The sequence below is a fragment of the Elephantulus edwardii genome, unplaced genomic scaffold (genome assembly GCF_000299155.1).
Source record: "Elephantulus edwardii isolate Elephantulus edwardi_28Jun2011 unplaced genomic scaffold, EleEdw1.0 scaffold00243, whole genome shotgun sequence".
Taxonomy (NCBI): domain Eukaryota; kingdom Metazoa; phylum Chordata; class Mammalia; order Macroscelidea; family Macroscelididae; genus Elephantulus; species Elephantulus edwardii.
The window spans coordinates 3,293,302-3,316,726 of record NW_006399993.1 but is presented as its reverse complement, the minus strand read 5'-3'; the positions used below and the strand labels follow the sequence as shown (position 1 = coordinate 3,316,726).

The following is a 23,425-nucleotide window of genomic DNA, read 5'->3' as shown; positions in this document are numbered from 1 at the left end:
CTCCTCCTCCCTACCCCCTTTCAGGACCATCTGCGGCACCCCCAACTATGTGGCTCCAGAAGTACTGCTGAGACAGGGCCATGGCCCCGAGGCAGACGTGTGGTCACTGGGCTGTGTCATGTGAGTCCCTGACAAGGACTGAGGTAGACAAGTGGGTGTCGGGGTGAGGGGAAGGTGTGTACCCTCTATTTTACTCATGACTTCTTTCTTCTGGCCCCACAGGTACACCTTGTTGTGTGGGAGTCCCCCCTTCGAGACAGCTGACCTGAAGGAGACTTACCGCTGCATCAAGCAAGTTCACTATACTTTGCCTGCTAGTCTTTCACTGCATGCCCGGCAACTCTTGGCCACCATCCTCCGAGCCTCACCCCAAGACCGCCCCTCCATTGACCAGATTCTGCACCATGACTTCTTTACCAAGGTCCGTGGTTCACCAGCCACCAAAATCTCATCTGCCTTTGCTGGGGAGGAGGGCGATAAAAGGAGGCAGGTGAAATGACCTCCGGGGAGCCCTTCTCTGCTCATGTGGCTCCCTTCCCTAGGGCTACACCCCTGACCGGCTTCCTGTCAGTAGCTGCATGACAATTCCAGACCTGACACCTCCCAACCCGGCTAGGAGTCTCTTTGCCAAAGTTACCAAGAGCCTTTTTGGCAGGAAGAAGAAGAGTGAGTCTGGTGTGTCGTTTGGGGGCTGTTGCACATTTGTACAGGCATTTGGGTATTTTTGTCCCTGTGTTGTTCCTGTGGGAAACAGGGAGGCTGATCAGGGCAGGATCCTGAGGACAATAACCTCCCAAACTCCTATTTTCCTCAAGGTAAGAACCATTCCGAGGTGCGGGATGAGGTCTCCTGTTTGGTGAGCAGTCTCATACGGACATCCCTTGGCCATCAGGATCCTAGGCCCGAGGTGAGGTGCTCATGTGGACAGTGTCCCTTGACTCACCCTGCTCTGGTAGCTGCGGGAAGCTTGGGATAAAAGGCTGCTGAAGCATCCAGCCTCATGGTGGCCTAATTGGCTATCTCATTAACAAAGCGAGACTGACCTGGGTTGCCCCGGGAGCCAGGCCAGGGCTGAGCTGTAGACTCTCAAGGATCTGTATTTCAGGACTTACTGTACTTCTTTCCCTTCACCCCACCCTCCAGGCTCCAGCAACTTCTTGTCCAGCTCCTGTCAGCCTAGTTGAGACAGCACCAGAAGACAGCTCCCCCCGGGGGACGCTGGCGAGCAGTGGAGATGGTGAGGTGCCCTCTAGAGGTTGCTGGGCTGAGACGCAGACCAGATGAAGAGAGTGGGAAGAGGGACATGGCCTGGGTCGGAGGGCACTGATGCCTGCCTCCCACTGCCTTGTTTCCTCCAGGGTTTGAAGAAGGCCTGACTGTGGCCACAGTGGTGGAATCAGCCCTGTGTGCTCTGAGAAACTGTGTGGCCTTCATGCCTCCAGGTAAAACAAGGATCCAGTAATGGGAATAACAGAGGGAGGGCTTTGACTGGCTGATCAAGAACAGATCCTCACTCCCTCCCCTCTCACGACAGCGGAACAGAACCCGGCCCCCCTGGCACAACCAGAGCCTCTGGTATGGGTCAGCAAGTGGGTTGACTACTCCAACAAGTTTGGCTTTGGGTATCAACTGTCCAGCCGCCGTATAGCTGTGCTTTTCAATGATGGCACACATATGGCCCTATCGGCCAACAGAAAGTAAGTTCTGTCATGAGTTATTGTACCCATGACACACAGAGCTGCACAGAGATGTAATGCTTCTGGGTTCCAGGGCCTGAAGTAGTCTCTCAGGGTTGGGGTGTCAGTGTATGGCTGCCTCTGACCTGTACCCTTGTCTCCAGGACTGTGCACTACAACCCCACTAGCACAAAACACTTCTCCTTCTCTATGAGTGCTGTTCCTCGCGCCCTGAAGCCTCAGCTGGGTGTCCTGCGGTATTTCGCCACCTACATGGAGCAGCATCTGATGAAGGTATGAGAGCTGGAGTGAATGAAGCACGTGGAGGGCTTATGAATCCTAATCCCTTCCTTTTCCCCTTTGGGGGCTGAGGAGATGTGCTTAAAGCTAGAGGCTGAACCTCTAAGGGAGGCATCACCAGGGAAAGGCTTAATTCATGTCAGGCCAGTGACCGCTTACTGCTCATAGGGTGGAGATCTACCCAGTGTGGAAGAGGTGGAGGTACCTGCTCCCCCACTGCTGCTGCAGTGGGTCAAGACTGATCAAGCCCTCCTCATGCTGTTTAGTGATGGCACCATTCAGGTTAGACCTCGCCCTGGGGTTGGAAGTCTGGGAGGCCCAGGGCCCTGGAGAAGAGCCTGGTTTGGAGCTGACGGCCTTATCACGCTGCCCTCCTATGCACAGGTTAACTTCTATGGGGACCACACCAAGCTGATCCTCAGTGGCTGGGAGCCTCTCCTTGTGACTTTTGTGGCTCGAAATCGCAGTGCTTGTACTTACCTGGCTTCTCACCTGCGGCAGCTGGGCTGCTCTCCGGACCTGCGGCAACGGCTCCGCTATGCTCTTGGCCTGCTCAGGGACCGAAGCCCCGCCTAGGGTCCAGTCTGCAGGACAGCAGACTGACCTAGGCCCTCTGGCCTGAGGCTCGTGCTTATAAGGCCAGGAGCCTTGCTTTGTGGCCCTCCCCCTCCCTTTGGTGCCTCACTGGGGGCTCTGGGCTGAATCCCTCAGGGAATCAGGGACCAGCTTCATTTAGGTTGGTGGCTGCCTAGCCCTCCATGCCACCCACCCCTTCTCCAAGATAAGCCTGAGCCTTAGCCCTCAGCTAGGGGGCGTTATTTATGGACCACTTTTATTTATTGACAGACCTTTATTTATTGGGATGAGAGCCCCAGGGAGGGCTTCTTCCTGGGATAATAAACCATTTTTCAGAACTTGGAGGTTTCCTCACTCACAATACAGCCCATGGACCGTGGCGACTGCGAACAGTGAAGCATTGGTGAAGGCGGCAGAGGCCAGCCCATCACGGGCTGCGTCCCAGAGCGCACGGCTTACCACACGCACATCCTGGCCAGCGCGCGGCCCCAGCACCACGCTGCACACCAGTTTGTAGCGCGGAGGGCTGAATTCGCGAAGGCGAAGGCGCACCTGCTCGCAAAGCTCACGCGCCAGTGGCCCGGCCTCCAAGCCCGAGTAGCACGTACTGTGTAGCCTCGCGGCCAGCGCCTCCTCCAGGGCCCGCTGTGCTCGCGCAGCCTGCCAGCGTTCTCCCGGCGCAGGTTCAGTGCGGTATGAGGGTGCCACCCTGCGCACAGGAGCCAGGGGCAACCCTGAGAAGCTGACACGGGAGTTGAGAGGAGGCACTGGGCCCAGGGATGGTCGCCGACTCCCAGGACCCGCACTCGGGCCCACAAGTGAGTTGCGCCGAGAGAAGGATGTAGCCAGGCCCAGCACAGAGCCACGACGTGAGGTCGGACCTGGACCAGGACCTGTGGGTCGATCCTCACCAATGCTGGGCAGGCGGCCTACTGGCCGCATTGGTGGTAATTTTGGTGCAGGATCTTTGGCCGTCTTCTCCTCCTGGAGTCCTGAAAGCAGAGACCTCCCAGCCATAGACCTGTCAAGTGGAAAATCCACATACCACCTGTTCGCAGACTTGGTGACTTTAAAGATTTTAACATCTCTCTTTGTTAAGGAGCCCTGGTGTCACAGTGGAAAAGGAGTTGGCTGTTAACTGAAAAGTAAGCTGTTCTAAGCCACAAGCTGCTCTGTGGGAGAAAGATGTGGCAATCTGCTTTCATAAAGATTACAGCTCCGAAACCCTGTGGGGGCAGGTTGCATGAGTCAGAATTCACTCTATGCAACGGGTAATAAGTACTCTCTTTCTTAACTGTTTTTGGAACAAACAGATCAAACAGGGCTGTTTGGATTCCTGGGTGCTTAAGATCCTCTTGCTTAGAAGGTGATAAGCAGTGGGAAGGTGTGCTGCTTGGCCTATGATCTCAGCAAGTCCTTCTTTTCCTGAGTTCTGCTTTCCCCCGGGCATGATGGAAGTTAGCTTGGTGGATCCTAAGTACATTTTCTTTCTCTTACCTGGCTTTACCAGCAAAATCTTTGCCATTCTCAAGTTGATTCTGACTAATGGCCCTACAGAGTAGTGCTGCCCTCAGCTTGTTTCCAAGACTGTAAAATCTTTCTCCCAGAGTGGGTAGTGGGTTGGCACTACTGACCTTTCAGTTATCAGCACAACACTTTACTCGCTACACCACCAGGGCTCCTATTGCAGAAGGAAATTTATCTAGCCTGTGTCTCTACCCTGATCAGAAGGAAAGACAGACCCAATTCCTTCTACCGCACAGATCCTTTTGGTTCCAGGATCTTGCCTCCAGTCATCTTCCACCCCTACCTGTTCCTAGGGTGGCTGGCACAGGGTCTCCCCACAACTGGATAAGGCAGGGAGTAGATGACTCAAGCACCTTTTGCCCTCTGCTTTGGCTTCCTCTGGCCCAACCTCCTCCAGAATCAGTCCCGGGATGATTACCCTCTTCTCCTGAAACTCCCTCAGGCACCTGAGTCACCTGCAAGACTTTGGCCTCCAATCTCTCGTCCTGGCTCCACAGCCCTGGCCTGGCTGGCAGGCAGGAAGGGAAGGTCCCTTTGCCTTGTTGTGGCGTTGCCATGGGTTGCCATGTTTACTGGGACAAGAACTCCTCCCTCTCATATTCCTTCCCTCCAGTCCTGGCTCTGGCTTAACTTTCTGAGAATGTTACAACTATGAGCACGGCACGTGCTGAGTGTGGACGCCAATGTTGTCCCTGAGTCATCAGGAAAGAGGACAACAGGAGCTTGGAGCTCAGCGGTGAACTACCAAGATAGAGATGACTGAGGGTCAAGATGAAGGTGAAGGGAATGTCTCAGAGAGGGGGCTCTGGGCAGGAAGCTGTCCCCCTTGCCCAGGGCCTTGAGAGACTGTCCTCTTGCCCCTTGTAGAATGGCTTGAAAACTGGCCATTCTCTCTTGTGAGCAAGTCAAAGAGTCCGAGACCTGGGAAATCTTGAGGCTGCGGGGGTGGCTGCTCTGGAATCCAGGATCTGGGCGCACAGGAAGGAGCGCGTCATTGCTCTAGAGTCTCCACATCAGCATCAACAAGGACAAACATTTCCGCTTTGGGTGCTGAGCTAGGGTGGGGCTTGGATGACTTCCTCAGCCTGGGGCTGCGGGGTGGGGGAGGGGAGGCCCAGCAGCTTGGCTGGTGGGAGCCGGGCCTGACGCAGCAGCATTGACCTAGACTCCAGCCTCCTGACCTTTGCTGACCCGAGTGCCCTGGGGCTTGTCCCTAGCTGGTCACAACTCTTCTGTGCCCAGCGCCCAACAAGGCATTTCAGGGATATCAGAAGCTATGACACTGTCTCAATCAGAACCGACGCCTCCTCACGTGATCTCCTTTTGGGAGTAAAGGGACTGCCCCCTCCCAAACAGACCAGACTTGGGCCCTGAAAACTATCCCATGCAGGCTAAGTTTGAGGGGAGTTTCCCAGGGTTGGGTAACCTGACCTGACTTTGTGTGTTCGGGAAGAGCAGGGAGTTTGAATTCTCTGAACTCGAGGCAGGCAGAGACCTAGGTGCTAGGACTCTGATCTCTACTTAAGGACCCTCTGAGGGCTGAGGTTTTTCCTAGGCTTTAGAGAGATGGGCGGGGCCTCCTCTAGGCCTTGCTCCAGTTTCCATGGAAACACACTGGCTTCCCACCCAGGCTGCTGCCTGGCCTGGCTCGCAGCTGGGGCTTCAACCACTGCCAGCCTTTTCTCTCCAACCACTCGTCTTTCCTGCCTCAGCTTTTCTGGGCCCCTCCCTGTGTCTGTTCCATGCCTGAGCCTATGGCCTCCTCTGCCGGCCTCTGATGTCTTCTTTAGGAAGCTGGGCTTTTCTAGTCTGTGTCTCTAAACTTTAGCTTCTCAGCAAACAGGCCTTCAAGCTCCTGGCCCTCATTCTGAGGCCTTTCCAATCCCTTTGCCAGCCGTGGCCTCCTGTTTCTTCCTACTCTTGCCTGTCATAGACTACAGACAAGAAGCCTCTTAGGCCACTCCCTCTTCTGTTTCCCCCACTTCATCCCACCCATGGAGGCCCCAGGACTGGTGGTGCACGGGGACGCTGCACCCTTTGCCACAGCACTCCGAAGCCTCATCAACAACCCTCGATACAGGTGAGGGGGTGGGTCCTGTGGGCAGCGTTTCCCTAGTTGCTCTCCTGGGCTTCATGGTGGAGTCCTGGCCGAACTCACTGCCTCGGTGAACTCAAATCTATGGGGAAATGAAGTGTTGAGGATGGCTACTGGTCTCTCAGTGTTCCTGAGAGCCAGAGATGGGAGACGGTGGGAACTGGAGCCTGGGACTGCTGTGCAGCCTCAGCAAAGCCTTTCCTCTTGGCCTCTTACTCTGAGCCAGGGGAGAAAAAGCAACTTCTGTTCCCTGATTCCTGAGAAAGGAGATGTGACTTGATTCTCTGCACTGAGCTTGGTGTTGGGGCTTTCCTCCTCAGGGACTTAGAAGAGCAGATGGCTCCACTCTGAGGAGTCATAAAAGGAACAAAACTCAAGTATTTGAGCCAGAGTTCCAGACAGGAAGTAATTCAAGGATGCTGACTGGGGCCTCACAGCTTGTGTCGGATGCTAATGGTGTTGAAACTGGGGGGGAGGCTGATCAGGGGAACGAAAATGCAACTTTCTCACCCCACTGCCTCACAGCTGGGCTTTCCCCCAAAGCCTGAGGCATCCTGTGACCCTGCTTCTGTAGAGATCACAAGTCTGACCTGTATAGTGGGAACCCCAGGTCTTGGACCTGAAGCTAGGAGGCTCCTGGAAGCTTAAGTTTCACCACCCCTACCTTGGAGGCCCAGATGCTGGGGCCGGAAGTGATTGTGGAGATGGAAAATGTGGTCTGACCTCATGACGGTGCATCACGGCTGTGACTGCTGGCAGCCTGTGCACACTCTGCACCCCCTCCTCCCGCCCCCATGTCCTCCTTCCTGGAGGGAGGCCAAAAGAGCTGAGTTTGCAGCCAGCAGAGGAGTCAAAAGGAGCCTTCCTCTCCCCCACCCCTCCCAAGAGTCACACTGGGGAAGAGGGGGTGGGGTGGGATCCATCCCTGCTTCATCACCTCTGCTGACCACTCTTGGTGTGTGTGAGCCCCATGATCAAGTTACTATTTTATTTCATGCATGAGAAACTTAAGACTTCAAAGACAGGAAATTTTTTGTCTGAAGTACCATAAGGAGGAGTTGAGATTAGAATCCAGGTCTGTGTGTTCCAGATCTTCTACTGGGTGACTAAGCTCAGTGTGTACTACGCATGGAAGCGGAGGCTCACAGTGGGCAGAGTCACATCCTAGACTCTTGTCTCTTCTGATTGTCAGTCCCTCTTCCCTACAGTGATGTTCGATTTGTGGTCGGTCAAGAACAGCAGGAGGTATTTGCCCACCGATGCCTCTTGGCCTGCAGATGTAACTTCTTCCAGCGACTTCTGAGTGTGGAGCCAGGCCCCGGGGCGCCTGGCCCTGTGGTGCTGAGCACTGTGCCAACCGAGGCCTTCCTGGCAGTGCTGGAGTTCCTCTACACCAACAGTGTCAAGCTTCACCACCACTCTGTGAGCCCAATGAGCAGGGGCCTAGTGGGAGAGCCTGGGGGTGCAAGAGGTAGGAGGAGGGTGTGCCACTCACACTGCCTGCTGAGCACAGGGGAAACGCCCTTTTGCTCCTCAACCACCCACTCTGCAGGTGCTGGAAGTGCTGACAGCAGCGGTGGAATATGGGCTGGAGGAACTTCGAGAGGTGGGTTATTCTGGTATCAGATTCCTATGTTATTTCTCTTGCTTCTCATGTGCTCATGAGAAGGCAGCTTCACTTGCACCCTGGCCTGGAGAGGGATGTGTGTCAGTGCAGACGTGTTTGAGTTTCTGTGTGAGTAGGGCATGCATGTGGACTTACATACAAAAGGATGGATATGCCCTGTCTCTGCTGAGAAGATACATTAAAAACCCCGTAGCTGTCAAGTTAGAACCAATTCATAGCTGACCCTTCAGTGGACTTTCAGAGGCCATAAATCTCACTGGAAGAGATACCTATCTGTCTCCTGTGAAATAGTTGGTGAACTTGAATCTCCAGCCTTTGGATTGGCAGTGCTGTTCTTTGTCACTAGGCCACCAGAGTTTCCTGAGAAGGTATGCAGTGTGTGTAAGAGTGCTGAGTATGTCCTGGACTGTCAAAAGAACAAACAAATGTCTTGGGAAAAGTGCAACCAGGGTGCTCCTAAAAGGCAAAGGGGGTGGAACTTGAGCTCACATACTTTGTTCATGTTGTTCGGAGCAATCAGTGCTTGGAAAAGTGGAGGTTTCAATGAAAGAGAGGAAGACCCTCAATGAGATGGATTAACATAGTGATTGTAAAAATGGTCACAGGTATACCAGAGATGGATCAAACACAATTTAGCTTTTTATTTTTTTTTGACAGTTTTAGAACTTTATTTGATAATCAGCTATTAGTTTTCACCCACATTGATGATCTATGGATTTTTGAAAGTGATGACAGGTACATAGGTAACCAGTGTATACAGCTTGTTTGAGGAGTCTTCATCTGCACTATGTTTTCTGGACAACCGTACACGGATGCGGTATGGGACATTCCTTATTCCTTTGGCCCAGACAGCTTGGTTAAGTCTAGTGTCAATGCGAACATCTGGTGTTCCCATCTCCTTCATGGCAAATTTCCGGATCTCCTTGAGTGCCCAAGGGCACGCTTCTTAAATCCCACTCCATGGATGCGCTTGTGAATGTTGATGGTGTCCTCTCCGGTCACTACTTTGTTGATGGCAGAGCAGCCTTTCTTCGTCTCACCACCCTTCTTGGCGGGGTCCATAGCACTGGAACTAGGCTGGAAAGTGCACTTTTCCTTTATACTGAGGTCCTTGCACTTTGAAGAGGCCCCCAACAGCACATTTCCCCAGTGCAATATATATTTTGTTTTCTTGACTGTTTGTACCAAAGATGTTGATGGTGGATCTAAATGAAATGAAATTATTGGCAATTTCAATTGTTTTTCTCCATGTATTATGATGTCTCTTGGCCCAGTAGTGAGGATTTGAGTTTTCTTGCTGTTGAGGTATAATCCATATTGAAGGCTGTGATCTTTGATCTTCTGCAGCAAGCACTTCAAATCTTCCTCATTTTCAGCAAGCAAGGTTGTGTCATCTGCATACCACATGAGTCTTCCTCCAATCCTGATGCCACATTCTTCATGAAGCTCAGCTTCTTCTATTATTGTTCAGCACAGAGATTGAATTGTTAGGGACAAAGGACTCAGTTGTGCCAGATCCAAGCCAAGGTCATTTTGATTATGTGCTACACATCTGAAAGTTAGATGATGACTAAGAATGACAGAAGAATCAATGCTTTTGAGTTCAGTGGCCCTGGGTCTTTAACCCCTTATTGATAGGAATTTTTATGTATCAACATCATCTCTTGTTTTAAAAAAAAAATGCTTTTGAGTTGTGGTTTTGGAGCACAGTGTTGACGTGGACTGCCAAAAGAACAAACAAGTCTGTCCCAGAGAAAGTGTGACCAGGGCACTCCTTGGAAGCATGGAGAGTGAAGCTTTTCTTAAACTCTTTGAACATGTTAGGAGAGACCAGTTCTTGGAGAAGGATATCATGCTCGTGAAGAAATCTTCAAAATCCCAACTCTAAGAGAGTTGCAAATCAAAACAACTATGAGATATTATCTCACCCCAGTAAGAATAGCAAAATTCAACAGAGCAGCAAACAACAAATGCTGGTGAGATTGTGGAGAAACTGGGACTCTTATCCACTGTTGGTGGGAGTGTAAAATGATACAACCACTGTGGAAGGTGGTATGGTGCTTTCTCAAAAAGCTGAAAATAGAGATACCATTTGACCCAGCAATTCCACTACTGGGAATATACCCTAAAGAAACCAGAACTGCCACCCAAGCAGATATATGCATACTCATGTTTATTGCTGAGTTGTTCACAGTAGCAAAGAGATAGAAACAACCCAAGAGCCCATCAACAAATGAATGGATAGAGAAGCTGTGGTATATTCACACAATGGAATACTACACTGCATTGAAAAACAAGGAACTCATGAAATATTATATAAAATGAGTGACCCTGGAGGACATTATGCTGAGTGAAATATCTCAGTCATAAGAGGACAAATACTGCCCAATGCCACTGTTATAAAACAGGACTGACATTGGGATTGGGGGGAGAACTAAGAAGAGAGGGAATAAATGTACACTGAATTAAAACAGATGAGGGAGAGAATTGCTCAAATAGAATATATGATTAGGTATTATTTGCATGACAACAGTTCAGAATAAGAGCTGCATAGTAAAGTGGATGGTGGGGAAGGGGATTGTATAACAATGAAAGAATTTTTTTTCAAAGAGAAAAGGGAACGGGGGAGGGGTGGGCAAGGAGGAAAATGTGCAACAATGTATAAATGGAAATCCATGTTCTCTATAAACTTTCATTAAAATCTCAATTAAAAAAAAACAATCAACCAACCAACAAACCATCTCACTCTAGTAGCAGTGACTACTAACATGACAGCAAGTAATAAATGTTGGAGAGGATGTGGAGAGATTGGAACTCTTATGCGCAGTTGGTGGGATTGTAAAATGGTACAACCACTCTGCAAGGCAGTTTGACACCTTCTCAAATAGCTGAACATGGGGGGCCTTAAAAAGAAACAAACTGAACATAGAAATTCCATATAACCCAGCTATTCTACTGCTAGGAATATACCCCAAGAAAATTCGAACTGAGACAGAGATGGAGCTTTGTACACCAGTGTTCACAGCAGCATTATTTACCATTGCAAGAACATGGAAACAGCCCAAATGTCCAACCATATTCGAATGGGTTGAGAAATTGTAGTACATTCACACAATGGAATACTACACAGCACTCAGAAGCAGTGATTTAAAAAAAATTACTACATAACTTGGGAGGGACTGGAGAGCATTTTTCTGAGTGAACTAACTCAGTGTCATCAGGACACATACTACATAAGACCATTATTGTAGAAATAGAAAGATAACTAGTAAAACGTGTATGAGGACCCAAGGTGGGGGAGGGGAAGATGGGTGAAGATGGGAAGGGGGAAATCATAGAGTCACACAATTTTCTGGGTGGAGGAGGGGATAAAGGAAATCGGAAAGATCTGGTGGGGATCTGGAAAGATGGTAATGGTAGACATAGTTTGATGGTGATTAATTTTACAAAACATAAAGAATGGGAATGATTGTATGAAACACAATGTGAATGAAAGAGTGAAAAAATATATACAAACTTTATAAACAAACCAATATAAAATACATTTTTTTAAAAAGTATGTTATTTGACTGTGTGGATCACAACAAACTGTGCTGACTCTGAGAAGAATGAGAATCCCAGAACACTTGATTGTGCTTATGCAAAACTTATACTTGGACCAGGAAGCAGCTGTCAGAACAGAGCAAGGAAACTGCCTGGTTCAAAATTGGAAAGGGTGTGCATCAAGGATGTGTCCTATCTCCGTATCTTTTCAATCTATATGCGGAACAGATTATGTGGGAGGCTGGACTCTAAGAGGAGAAGTGTAGCATCAGGATCATCAACAATCTGTGTTATGCAGATGACACAACTTTGCTTAGTGAAACTGAGGAGGACCTGAAGCACTTGCTGCAGAGGGTCAAGGACTGCAGCCTTCAATATGGCTTGCATCAAGAAAAAGATTCTCACCACTGGGCAGATTGGCAGTATCATGATGGAGGATGAAGAGATTGCGATTCTTGACAGTTTCAGTTTGCTTGGCTCTACAGTCAACACCCTTGATACCAGCAGCCAGGAAATTAAAAGACTAATTGCATTGGAAAACTCTACTGTCAGAGACCTCTCCAAAGTACTGAAGAGCAACGATGTCAGTCTGGAGACTAAGGTGTACCTGATACAGGCCATGGTCTTTGCAATTACTTGCTATGTGTCAGAGAGCTGGACTACGATTAGGATGATAGAAGAGAACTGATACCTTTGAGCTTTGGTGCTGGAGATGAGTATTGAATATACCATGGAGTGCTAGGAGAACAAACAAATTCGTCCTGGAGAGGGTGAAGCCAGGCTGCTCCTTGGAGTCAAGGATCCTGAAGTTTTGTCTGATACACTTCGGACATGTTGCAAGGAGGGACCAGTCCTTGGAGAGGGATGTCATGTTTGGGAGGGTGGAGGGACAGCACAGGAGAGGAAGACCCTCCATGAGATGGATTGATTCAGTCACTGGGGTAATGGAAATAGGCATGTCTGAGATAATAAGATTGGCAAGGGATAGAGCAGGGTTTAGGGTTGTACACAGGGTCACTACGAATCACAAGCGACTCAACAGCACATAACAACAACAAAAACATATCAGAGATGGTAAAGAAGCAGAAGATAGGGCCAGGTTCTCATCCATTGTTCATAGGGTCGCTGTGAGTCATAGTCGATAGCATATGACAGCAACAACCTATTAGAGATGAAGAGGATGGCACAGGACAGGGCAGGGAAGGTACAGATGTGCTGTTCGTTGGGTTACTATGGGTCATAGTCGACTCATCAGAACCTTACAACAAAAACAATACATACTTGCATTGTCAGCATTGAACTTTATCTCTTGCAAGGATTACTGTTGTTGTTAGGTGACTACCTTTTCCTTCCTGTGCCATCCTGCTTATCTCTGATATACTTGAGCCCATTGTCACAGTTACTGTGTCAATCCATCTTGTTGAGGGTCTTCTAGGCACGTGGAAACCTAACCTGGTGATAAGACGTGTGAGAGATGAGGTTACACAGTGCCAAGACTGCACAGACGGTCTCACTGGTCCTGCACACCAGAAAGAATGAGATTTCCAGGAGGAAGAAACATTTATGTTGAATCTGGTAGAAAGAGTAGGAGTTTTGTTCAGAGTGGAGTGGGATGATAGCATTCTGGTTCCAGAGGCAAAAAAGGAGTTAGTGAAATGTTTGTTTAGTGAGATTGGAATAGGAGTATGAGAGGAGAAGATGGAGGCAGGCAACAGTTCATGCAGAACAAAAGTTTGGACTCCTTTTGTCCAGAGAACACTGGTTTGTTTGGTTTTTTTTTTTTAAGGTTCTGAAGAGGAAGTGAAAATTTGAAAGCAAAGGCAAGAAGGGACTGAGAAATGGGAAAGCTTTATAAGGCCGGTCAGGAGTTTGTGCAGCAATCAAAAGATAATGCGAGTGGAATGGAAAGTAAGTGGAGAGGTGAATGGCTTTGAGAAAGAAGGTAGAAATGACATGACCTAGGACATTTTCTATATGTTAGCGTGAAAGATGTCATGAATGAAACTCAAGTTGCTGGCAGGAAAGAAGTGTCTGTCTTTGAGTTGGGAAGGCAGCAAATGGAGTTAAATATATGTCCCGAGGGGGAGAAGGAGGGAGTGGAACAGCTGCTATCTGGCCTGATTAGTGTTCTCCTAGGAGTACTACTGCTTTTGACATTGCTGGTCTCCAGTTGCTCTGGGAAGTTGGGTTTCAGACCCTGATGACTATACCCCTTGCTTGGAAGGTGACAGTGGATCTGGGACTGCTGGGCTTCCAGATGGCTCATTGCTCCAACCCAGCTCGCTGCTTTTGGGGTAGGGCTGGGATCTTGGAGCAAGGACATCTCACACATGCCAAATCTGCTTCTATTTCTAGCTGTGTCTGGAGTTTGTGGTGAAGGTGCTGGACGTGGAACTGGTTTGTGAGGCCCTTCAGGTGGGTATTGCTGGACAGACTCACGGGGAGAAACCTGGGTTTCTTCGTGCTGGGGTCCCTAAGTTCAAGAGTCTGGCTTCCAGCACGTGAAAGAAGGCTTATAAAGTGTCAGGAGCCTGCAGCTCCTCTTTGATTTGACACAACCTGGGTACATAGAGCCGTGGATACCTCTAGGAAATGTATGGTGTGAACTCTGTGCCCAGACCTGTGGAGGCCTAAGGGGTTCATCACAGCCTCAGGTACACAGCAGTGGAAGAGAATGACGGTCTTTGCTGGCCTTTTCTCTCTGGGATGTGTTTCTCAGTTGGACTTGCAGGGGGTGTGAGTGGAGTTTGGAAGCCAAGCCTAGGCCCAGGGTGGGTCTGAAGGAGGAGGCCTGGCTTCTTAAAGTGAAGGGGAGGTTATTGGATAAGTGCATCTGTCTTCACTGAGTCTGAGATGTCACAGATAGCCTCCTAGGCACCAGGACTAGCCTCCAGTGTGGAAGGCAGAGCTACATGGCCTCTCCAGACTTTTAACATGACCTCCCTCTTTCTACTCTCAGGTGGCTGTAACATTTGGCCTGGGACCGCTGCAGGAACATTGCATGACGTTTATAGAGGCCCATAGCCAGGTACTGTTCTTCTCTGCATATTCGCAGCACCATATCCCCATTTCTCCTCCCTGACCCATATGCTGGCCTGCAGGAGGTGCTTGGGACGCGCGGCTTCTTGGAGCTGTCAGCGGCTGCTCTGCTGCCCCTGCTGCGCAGCGACAAACTCTGTGTGGATGAAGCTGAATTAATCACGGCTGTTTGGAGCTGGGCACGTGTGGGTGCTGTGAGTCGGGGGAGGTGGGTGTTGGGACTGAAGGAAGCAGGTGAAGGGACGGAGTTAGGGGGCGAGGCGAGGGGGCTGATGTCCCTACCCTGCCTGGGCTCAGGGCTGGTGTTCACAGGCGGTGTTGGAGCAGCCAGTGGCCGCGGTGGCCGCCCCCGTGGTGCAGGAGCTGAGACTGGCTTTGCTGGCCCCAGCCGAGCTGAGTGCCCTGGAAGAGCGGAACCTGCAGGAGCCCCTCATCCCGGTGAGGAGTCGAGGAAACAGGCTCAGATCCATCCACTCAGAAGCATGCGGGAAGGGCGTAGGGGGCACTGTGGGGCGAGGATTGGTGGCAGGCACCTCAGTGACCGCCTTCTCCCAGCAGGTGGAGCAGATTGTGGAGGCGTGGAAGTGTCACGCCCTGCGGAGGGGGCACGCCGTCCACAGCGCCTCGTGCCGCTGCCGGAGGGGCACCCGGCCCCGCGAGCATCACCGCTTTCTGGATTTGCCCTTCAAATGACACACTGACATCCTGTGTGAGCCATCGAATCCTGGGCCTAGTTGATGGACCTGTCTAAAACTACAACTCCCGACATGTTTACTTCCAGGCATCAGCATACCTCGGAGGGAGACGCCGAAAGGACAGCGCATGCTGTTGCAGTTTGGGACTCAAGAAGTGTGTGGGTGGCTGTGAAGGAGAGGTTTTCTGTTGATCCTGGCCATCCTCGCAGGGAAGGAAAGGGGTTTTGGCACCAGTCCACTCCTCTCTCTACGCCCCTTTCCTGAACACTTTCATCAGCGTCCTCTACTCTGGGGATACCCAGATACCTTTTACCTCTTTACTTCCAGATAGGCCTCTTTGAATGATAAGCATTCGCCTCAGGCTTAGTCTAAAACAGCTCTCATCTTTCTTCACTTCTGTCCCTATCGTGTTTCTCATCTTTGGAAGAGCCCCATATAGAAACTTAGATCTCATCCTTGCTGTCTTTACAACCGGGTTTCCGTCACTTTTACCTTCTAAGCGATCTTGCCAGTTGGTTTAGACCTACCTGTTGCGACAGACTCTTAATTATAATCTTCCTTTTCTCATTTCACTAACCCCTCCCCAATTCGGTTCCCCACACTGTTACCGAATGAAAGAGGTTCTTTCATAGTCAATTGCCAATAAGAAGACAACGGTAATATCCATAAGCACTTTATTGCAGATCTGGGGAGACAGTGAGACTCCCCTCAAATGCTGCCTCTCTGGCAATAATCGTTAGTTTTTATACTTGAGTTAGATACTAATTGACAATACACTTTTGTTAGTAAAGTTACAGAATTTCTACCTTTGAAAAGAACAGTTCATATATAGTTACTAGTAAACAGGTAATTTATAAAACAGTTAACATACAACTGAGAAACACATGTTTGAAAAGCCTAGCCAGGGGGAGCTCTGGTGGCCTAGTGGCAAGAAGCTGCACTGCAATCCCAGAGGAACACGGTTCGAATCCACCAGATGCTCTGCCAGAGAAGGAGGCGCAATATCCTCCTGTACCAGTCAGATCTGATTTGACGGTACATGCACACAAAATAATAAAAAATTTAAAAAAAAAAAAAAAAAGAAAAGCCTAGCCAGGAAAGGGGCATTTCCCTTCCTGGGAAACGGGCAGTTTAAAATACAATTTACATGACTAAAGAAAGTAGTAGTAGGGAATTTTAAGGCAAAGTAGCCAGGTTTTGGGCCTGGAGAAAACTGATGTCAGTTATAGTTTATAGTTATAGTTTATAATTAATATATTTGGATAATTCTGAATGTATCAATATCACCCCACCAACACTGCATTCAGACTTCTCCAATTCAGATCTGGTGATATTACTCCTGTTCCTCTTAATAAACTTTGCAGTATCCTCATTGCCTTTGGTACGGAAGTTGACCTACTTCACTTTCAGAGCACTCAAAACTATTAATATTGCCAAACTAGCAACTTCTCTCAACCTCAACTTTTGCATAAATTCACTTCCTGGAGACACTAGTCCTTTAGCCTTTCTTTGTCTCAGTTTCCTTATTGATAAAAAGGAGAGAATAAAACCACCTCACTAGAGGTAAGGAGATGTGCTGCTAACTTGAAGGCATGCAGTTCAAATCCATTAGCTGCTCCACAGGAGAAAGATGGGCAATATCTTCACCTATGATTTACTGCCTCTGAAAACCTACTGGAGAGTCAGCTATGAGTTGGTTCTGACTCCATGGCACATAATGGTGACAAAGTAAGGCACTGGGAAAATATGATGCAAAAGACCTCTTGAAAGTGTTAAAAAATAAAGATATCAGTTTGAAGACTAAGGTGTGCCTGACCCAAGCCATGATATTTACAATCACCTTATATACATGTGAAAACTAACAATGAATAAGGAAGACTGAATAATTGATGTATTGATTTATGGTGTTTGTAAAGAATACTGACTCTATTGTGGAATTCCAGAGAAATAAACAAATAGATCTTACAGAAGTACAGCCAGAATGCTCCTGAAGGTGAGGATGTTAAGACTGGAAGCCCTTTTAGACTGGATTGACACAATGAGTCCAGCAAGGAGCTCAAACATAGCAGCAGGTATTAAGATGGTGCAGGATCAGATGATGTTTTGTTTGGTTTTAATACACAGTTGCTGTGAGTTTAAACTAGCTGGATAGCACATAACAGTAGAAAGATAAAATTTTGTTTGCAATGTGCTAGAATTTCAGTGGTGCAGTTTAAATGCTGTATATGTATTTGAAAATAATTTCAACATATTAATTTGTTTCATAAATATCCACTGAGTTGTCATGTGCTAATAGACATTGGTATGTTGTTGTTATGTGTCATTGTGATGGAACTGACTCACTCATACTGACCCTCCAGCAGGGTTTAAGAGGCAGTAAATCACATGGGAGTTGACTGCCCATCTTTCTCCCATGGAACAGCTGGTAGATTTGAGTCATGTGCCTTTGGATACCTATGCAGTTCCTTACCAGTAGGCCACCAGAGATTCAATGAGTCTCTGATCCAATAAATCAGAGAACAAATTGGGTAAAGTCCCAACCTCATGAAGTTGGGGGATCATACCATTAAGCTAAAGGTAGATGGTTCAAATCTACCAGCTGCTCCATGGGGGGAAAGATAAGCAGTCTCCCCTTGTGCCTCTGAAAACTCAGTCAGCTATGTGTTAGTTCTTTATTCTTTTTTTTTTTTAAATAGCAAAGCCATCACTGGGGTGGAGCAACAAACACCCCTCAGCATAGATTCTCCTCATGCCAGTCAGGTCCATGTTGGCCTGTCTGTAAGGTCTTAAACTTATGAGCTAACCTTTCTGTCAATGTCTGGTGCAAGGAAGGCTAGGGAGAGATCTTTCTCATCAAGCCTTTGCCAGCTCCTATGGAATATATGTGGTAGAGTCAGGCCCACTTGAAAACTTAACAAATGTGCCAAAAAGACAACTACCACATATGTGTCAGTTCTTACTTGAAGCAATGAATGATGAGAGTGCAAAGAACATACAATGAAAAAGAAATATATAACTTGATGCCAACTAACAGCAACATAATTTAAGGAAGTACTTTGTGCTAAGAAAAAGAAAGTGAGAGAGGGGAAAGAAAGTGACTTAAAAGGATAAATGTGTGGTGAGAATGGAACTGTGTTGATACAGGGTGGTTGTGTGAAGACCTCTAATGAGAACATTTGACTAGAGACCTGAAATAATGGGGGTAAGAAAGTGGTTTATTGTATGCATCAATGAATGCTTTTTTGTGGGGTGGGTAGGGAAGAAAATGTGTAACAATGAATGACTGATCCTTGGAGAAGGACATCATGCTCGGGACAGTGCAGGAGAGGAAGACCCCAGATGAGATGGATTGACACAGTAACTGGGACAATGGGTATTGGTGTACTGGAATTAGTGAGACTGGCTCACGACAGGGCAGGCTTCAGAGCTACTGTTCATAGGATCACTATGGGTTGCAGGCAACTCAATGGCACATAACAGCCACCTGATGGACTACGGAAGAATCAGAATAATAACATCTCTAGAAAGTATCATTGGCAGAGCTCAATATCAGAAGTCAAAACCAGGGCAGGTGTTGACTGTGGAATATATCATTAATTACTCATCGTCAAGTCCAAATAGAAGCTGAAGAAAATTAAAACAAGTCCACAAGAACCAAAACAGAACTTTGAGTCTATCTCATCTGAATTTCAAAACCATCTCAATAATAGGTTTGCAGCATTAAACACTAATGATGGAAGACCAGATGAGCTGTGGGATGGCATCAAGGACTTCATCCATAAAGAAAGCAAGTCAGAGGAGAAAAAAAGACAGAAGAGGACGTCAGAATAGACTCTGAAAATTGCACTAGAACATCAATAGGCCAAAACAAAAGGAGGAAATGCTTAAGTAAAAGAAATGAACAGAAGATTTTAAAAGGTAGTTCAAGAAGGCAAAATACCACAGAGAAAAGAGTGAACAGGTGATGAAAAAGGTCTCATAACAATAGCCACATAGTACATGTTGGTTTTTTCTTTTATACTGATTTATTTACAAAGTTCAAATACATTGTTTTTCATACACGCTCTTTCCTTCACCACCCTCCCACTCATCAGATTACATGTTTTACTACTAAACTAAAGGTCAAAAGTTGAAATCCACCAGCTACTCTGAGGGAGAAAGATATATAAATTGGAAGCCAAATGCAGGGAGGCTATGAGTCAGAATTGACTGAAGGGCAGTGGGTATAGCCTATGAGGCAGCAGGTATAAACAAGAAGACAGGAAAGTTCTTAGTTCATACAGGTACTTGTTGGGGGAGGGGTGGAGAAGAAGAGAAAAAAAAGGTCAATGTAGAACAAACTCATTAACTGGGGGGAGGGGGTAAAGAAAAAAGTGCAACAATGAATGAATGAAAAGCCAAGATCTCTGTAAATGTTCATGAAAATTAATAAAATATTTTTTTTAAAAAGAAAAAGTTAAAAGGAAAAAAAAGAACAAACTCATTGCTGTCAGAACAAACTCATAGTTGACCCTCTGGTGTGTTTTCAGAGGGTGTAAATTCATTTAGGAGGAGATTGCCCATCTTTTTGCTATTGAGACACTGATGGAATTGAACTGGCAAAGAGGTGCCACCTTTAGGTTTGCCCAACAACTCCTAACAGACTAGGCCACCAGAATTCCCTGCTACTGTTGTTGCTCAGCACCTTGGGCTATGAGACTATGACTCATGTTGTCAGGTTTAATCAAGCTGATTATGATCCATAGCGACCCCATGAATGGCAGACAGATCTGAACCCTGTCCTATCCTGTGCCATCCTCACCATTTCTGACATCCTTGAGCCCACTGCTGCAGTCACTGTGTCAATCCCTCTGGTTGAGGGTCTTCCTCTCTTTTGATGCCCCTCCACCTTTCCAAGCCTGATGTCCCTCTCCAAGGAATAACCTCTCCTAGCAACATGCCCAAAGTATGTGAGATGAATCTTCATCATCTTTGCCTCCAAGGAGCACTCTGACATCACCCTCTTCAAGACATATCTGTTTGTTCTTTTGGCAGTCAATGGGATAATAAGTACTCTACTCCAGCACCACAGTTCAAAGGCATCAATTCTTCTTCTGCCATCCTTATTCATCATCCAGCTCTCAGATGCATAGCAAGTGACTGAAAAGACCATAACCTGAATCAGGTGCACCTTAGTCCTCAAACTGACGTCACTGTTCCTCAATAATGTGGACGGGTCCCTGGCCACAAACTTTCCTGGTGCAATACCCCTCCTGATCTCCTGACTGTTGGTACCACAGGTGTTGATTACAGATCCAAGTAAGATGAAGTCCTTGATAGTTTAAATCATTCTCCATCTATCATAATCTTGTCTATTGGTCCAGTGGTGAGAATTCTTTTTTTCTTGATGTTAAGATGCAATTTTTTATGTTAAGGCTGCAGTCTTTGATCTTCTGCACACAAGAAACTACTAGAAGTTCAAGCTGGATATAGTAGAGGCCAGGGGACTAGGGATATCATTGTTGATGATCTTGGCTGAAACTAGAGAATACCAGAAGGATTTGTGCTTTATTGACTATGGAAAGGCATTTTGACTGTGTGGATCATAACAAATTATGGCTAACATTGAGAAGAATGGGAATCCCAGAACACTTGATTGTGCTCATGTGAAACTTAGACTAAGAAGCTGTTGTGTGAACAGAGCAAGTTTAAAATTAAGAAAGGTGAACACACATGTTGCAGACCGAGGGTCCCAAAGAATAGAATAATTTTATAATAAAGAGACAAACAGCCAGGAATGAGATAGAGCAGAGAGCGTAAAACAGGGAGTCAGCAGTTCTTGACTGAAGACCTCAAGCCATGCTTCTCTACGTATTTATATAGAATCACAAGGAAGTACAAAACAAAGGATAATGGTGAAATCTTTTACAGATAAGGCCAAGTTCCTCTTTATGTTTATCTCAAGAGGGAGGGATTCATTAGATAAAAACTAAGAACAATGTTGACTCCTAAGGAATGCCCCAGTGTCACAAGGTGACCTTCAGCTTGTATTAAGCCTCCCTCATTTCCCGATACAGCATTTGGTCTACTATTATTAAATTTGATATTCGGCTTCCCTCACACACAACTCATAGGTACCCTATAAAAACAACAGATCTGGTCCTTGCCCTATCCAGTGCCATCCTCATGATCTTGGACATGCTCTAACCCATTGTTGTAGTCATTATGTCAACCTATTTTGTTTCTCTGACCCTACACGTTATGTCTCCCCTTTCCCACAGAACAAGTGAACTCTGATGGCTTAGTGTTAATGAGTTGGACCGCCAACCTAAAGGCAGATGGTTCGAATTCACCAGCTGCTCTATGGGAGAAAGATGGTCAATCTCCTCTGGTTTGATTTACTGCCTCTGAAAAACCTGTTAGAGGGTTAGCTTCGAGTTGGTTCCGATTCTATAGTACATAACAACATCTCTTTCTGACAACATACCTTAAGTGTGAGTCTCCTTATCTTCTCTAAGGAACAATCTAGGGAGTTGGCCTAGTGGTAAGAAGCTGTACTTCAGTTCCAAAGGCAGGTGGTTCAAACCCACCAGCTACTCTGTGGAAGAAGGATACACAATCTCCTCCTGTGTGATTTAGTGCCTCCACAAAACCACTAAAGTCTCAGTTATGAATGGCACACAACAGCAAGAAGGAGCAACCTGGTTGCACTTGATCCAAGGCACATTTGTTTGTTCTTTTTGGAAGCCCATGGAGTGAGTATTCACTATTCCTCACCACCACCACCATTCAAGGGAATTGAGACATACAAAATACCATGTATCTGGTTCTCCTTAGTCTTTAAACTGAAAACATTGCTCTATAGTTTTTTTGGAGAGGTTTTTGACAGCAGATTTTTCCCAATACAAAGAAAACCTTTTGACTTTTTGACTGCTGCTACCATGTACATCCAAGTAAAAGGAATTTTGTGTTACATGCCATCAAGTTGGCCATGACCCATAAGGGTCCTAGAAACAACTGACCTGTAAGGAACAGTTTAAATCCGTGGTTGTTCTGAAAAAGAATGGTCTCCTCCTTTGTGATTTACTGCTTTTGAAAGCCCAATGGATAGTTAGTTATAAGCTTATTCTCATTGAGCACAAAATACTCCCAGTAACCTTATAAACAGTGAATGAATGACTGAAATCCTAAGCTTCTGTAAGACTACGTTAAAATTAACATTCGAAAGAACTTACAAAAAAAATACTAACAAATTTTAAGCGTTTTATAAGTTAAACATAACTCCCGTTTCTCAAGAAAAGGGTACTACTAAAATACTTTTACTCTGTTTAAACTACACTAAACAGCAACACACTTACACCTATTTCAGGATGCAGTAACACTTACAGTGTATAGTTTACCCACAACCAGCAAAACAAAAATAAATAACCATGAAGAAAATATCAATCTTTCTATTTTTCAACACTCAAGACTTGCCTCGTAAATAACGAGGCATCGAAAAATTGGTTAAGAACTCATAGTTGTTCCTCTCCACGGAAATCTTTAGTAAAAGGCGAAAGATTTATACGATCTGAAGAGAAACCAGAGTATACACGGTGCTTCCCCCTTCAAACATCCAGAAGAAGATAAGCCTTAATAAAGTTATGGTTGTTTAATGGCTGCATCACTGCTCTACTTGGACTTATTTCACGCTTGCCGTCTGACTCCAATATATACTATGAGCTCACGCGTGGAGTAAAGCTCGTGGGTATGAGCTTAAGCTTCTTTGCCGGGGCTGGTCGTGGTGCATCCTGGGTATGCAAATTACCACCGGCTCCGGGCGTGTCCGCGTGCTCAACGGGGCGGAGCCTCCGGGACCCCGGTCACGCCCCCTCTCTCCCTTCCAGTCCTGCCTGAGAACTGCTGTCTGGGGATACTGGTCCTTCTCAGGGGTGCCAAGAGGGACTGAGCTTGTGGTCGGCACCTGGTTGCAAACCCCTTAAAGAGTATGTCACCCTGTTGACGGACAATGGGTCTTAATAATAACTAAAAAGTCGGATAACTTTACAGAAGAAATCTACAATCTTTTCTTCTACAATCTTCTTCTGTAAATCTACAATCTTCTACAATCTTTTCTTCTGTAAAACTACAATCTTTTCTTCTACAATCTTTTCTTCTGTAAATCTACAATCTTCTACAATCTTGTGTAAATCTACAATCTTTTCTTCTGTAAATCTACAATCTTTTCTTCTACAATCTTTTCTTCTGTAAACCTACAATCTTTTCTTCTACAACTTTTCTTCTGTAAATCTACAATCTTTTCTTCTACAATCTTTTCTTCTACAACTTTTCTTCTGTAAATCTACAATCTTTTCTTCTACAATCTTTT

The 23,425-nt window shown here is 46.8% G+C and overlaps 3 protein-coding genes across 3 annotated transcripts in view; 2 read left to right on the top strand and 1 right to left on the bottom strand.

Moving 5' to 3' along the window:
* The window catches only part of PLK3 (polo-like kinase 3), a 5,004-nt gene extending 2,108 nt beyond the window's left edge, over positions 1-2,896 (top strand). The window contains exons 6-15 of the mRNA XM_006899003.1: positions 25-120; positions 223-421; positions 543-666; positions 816-907; positions 1,144-1,237; positions 1,359-1,442; positions 1,535-1,697; positions 1,841-1,970; positions 2,145-2,258; positions 2,361-2,896. Of these exons, the coding sequence (XP_006899065.1) occupies positions 25-120; positions 223-421; positions 543-666; positions 816-907; positions 1,144-1,237; positions 1,359-1,442; positions 1,535-1,697; positions 1,841-1,970; positions 2,145-2,258; positions 2,361-2,552 (1,288 nt within the window). The 3' untranslated portion in view covers positions 2,553-2,896. The remainder of the gene's footprint in view (positions 1-24; positions 121-222; positions 422-542; positions 667-815; positions 908-1,143; positions 1,238-1,358; positions 1,443-1,534; positions 1,698-1,840; positions 1,971-2,144; positions 2,259-2,360) is intronic.
* Positions 2,897-2,903: 7 nt separating this feature from the next.
* Positions 2,904-3,569, bottom strand: TCTEX1D4 (Tctex1 domain containing 4). The gene has a single exon (XM_006899002.1). It carries the CDS (start codon positions 3,567-3,569, stop codon positions 2,904-2,906), a length of 666 nt encoding a protein of 221 aa, XP_006899064.1.
* A 2,504-nt stretch (positions 3,570-6,073) lies between these two features.
* On the top strand, positions 6,074-15,076 carry BTBD19 (BTB (POZ) domain containing 19). The gene is made up of 8 exons (XM_006899001.1): positions 6,074-6,159; positions 7,383-7,596; positions 7,727-7,780; positions 13,700-13,759; positions 14,304-14,372; positions 14,446-14,577; positions 14,696-14,821; positions 14,942-15,076. The coding sequence occupies exons 1-8, from the start codon at positions 6,074-6,076 to the stop codon at positions 15,074-15,076; spliced, it is 876 nt and encodes a 291-aa protein (XP_006899063.1).
* Positions 15,077-23,425: the final 8,349 nt, after the last annotated feature.

Excerpts from the sequence above, each read along its gene's own strand:
- BTBD19 (XM_006899001.1), top strand. The coding sequence starts at position 6,074 with ATGGAGGCCCCAGGACTGGTGGTGCACGGGGACGCTGCACCCTTTGCC. Across the intron at positions 6,160-7,382 it reads ATCAACAACCCTCGATACAG|TGATGTTCGATTTGTGGTCG; the intron begins GTGAGGGGGTGG and ends TCTTCCCTACAG. Across the intron at positions 7,781-13,699 it reads GGCTGGAGGAACTTCGAGAG|CTGTGTCTGGAGTTTGTGGT; the intron begins GTGGGTTATTCT and ends TTCTATTTCTAG.
- TCTEX1D4 (XM_006899002.1), bottom strand. The coding sequence starts at position 3,569 with ATGGCTGGGAGGTCTCTGCTTTCAGGACTCCAGGAGGAGAAGACGGCC.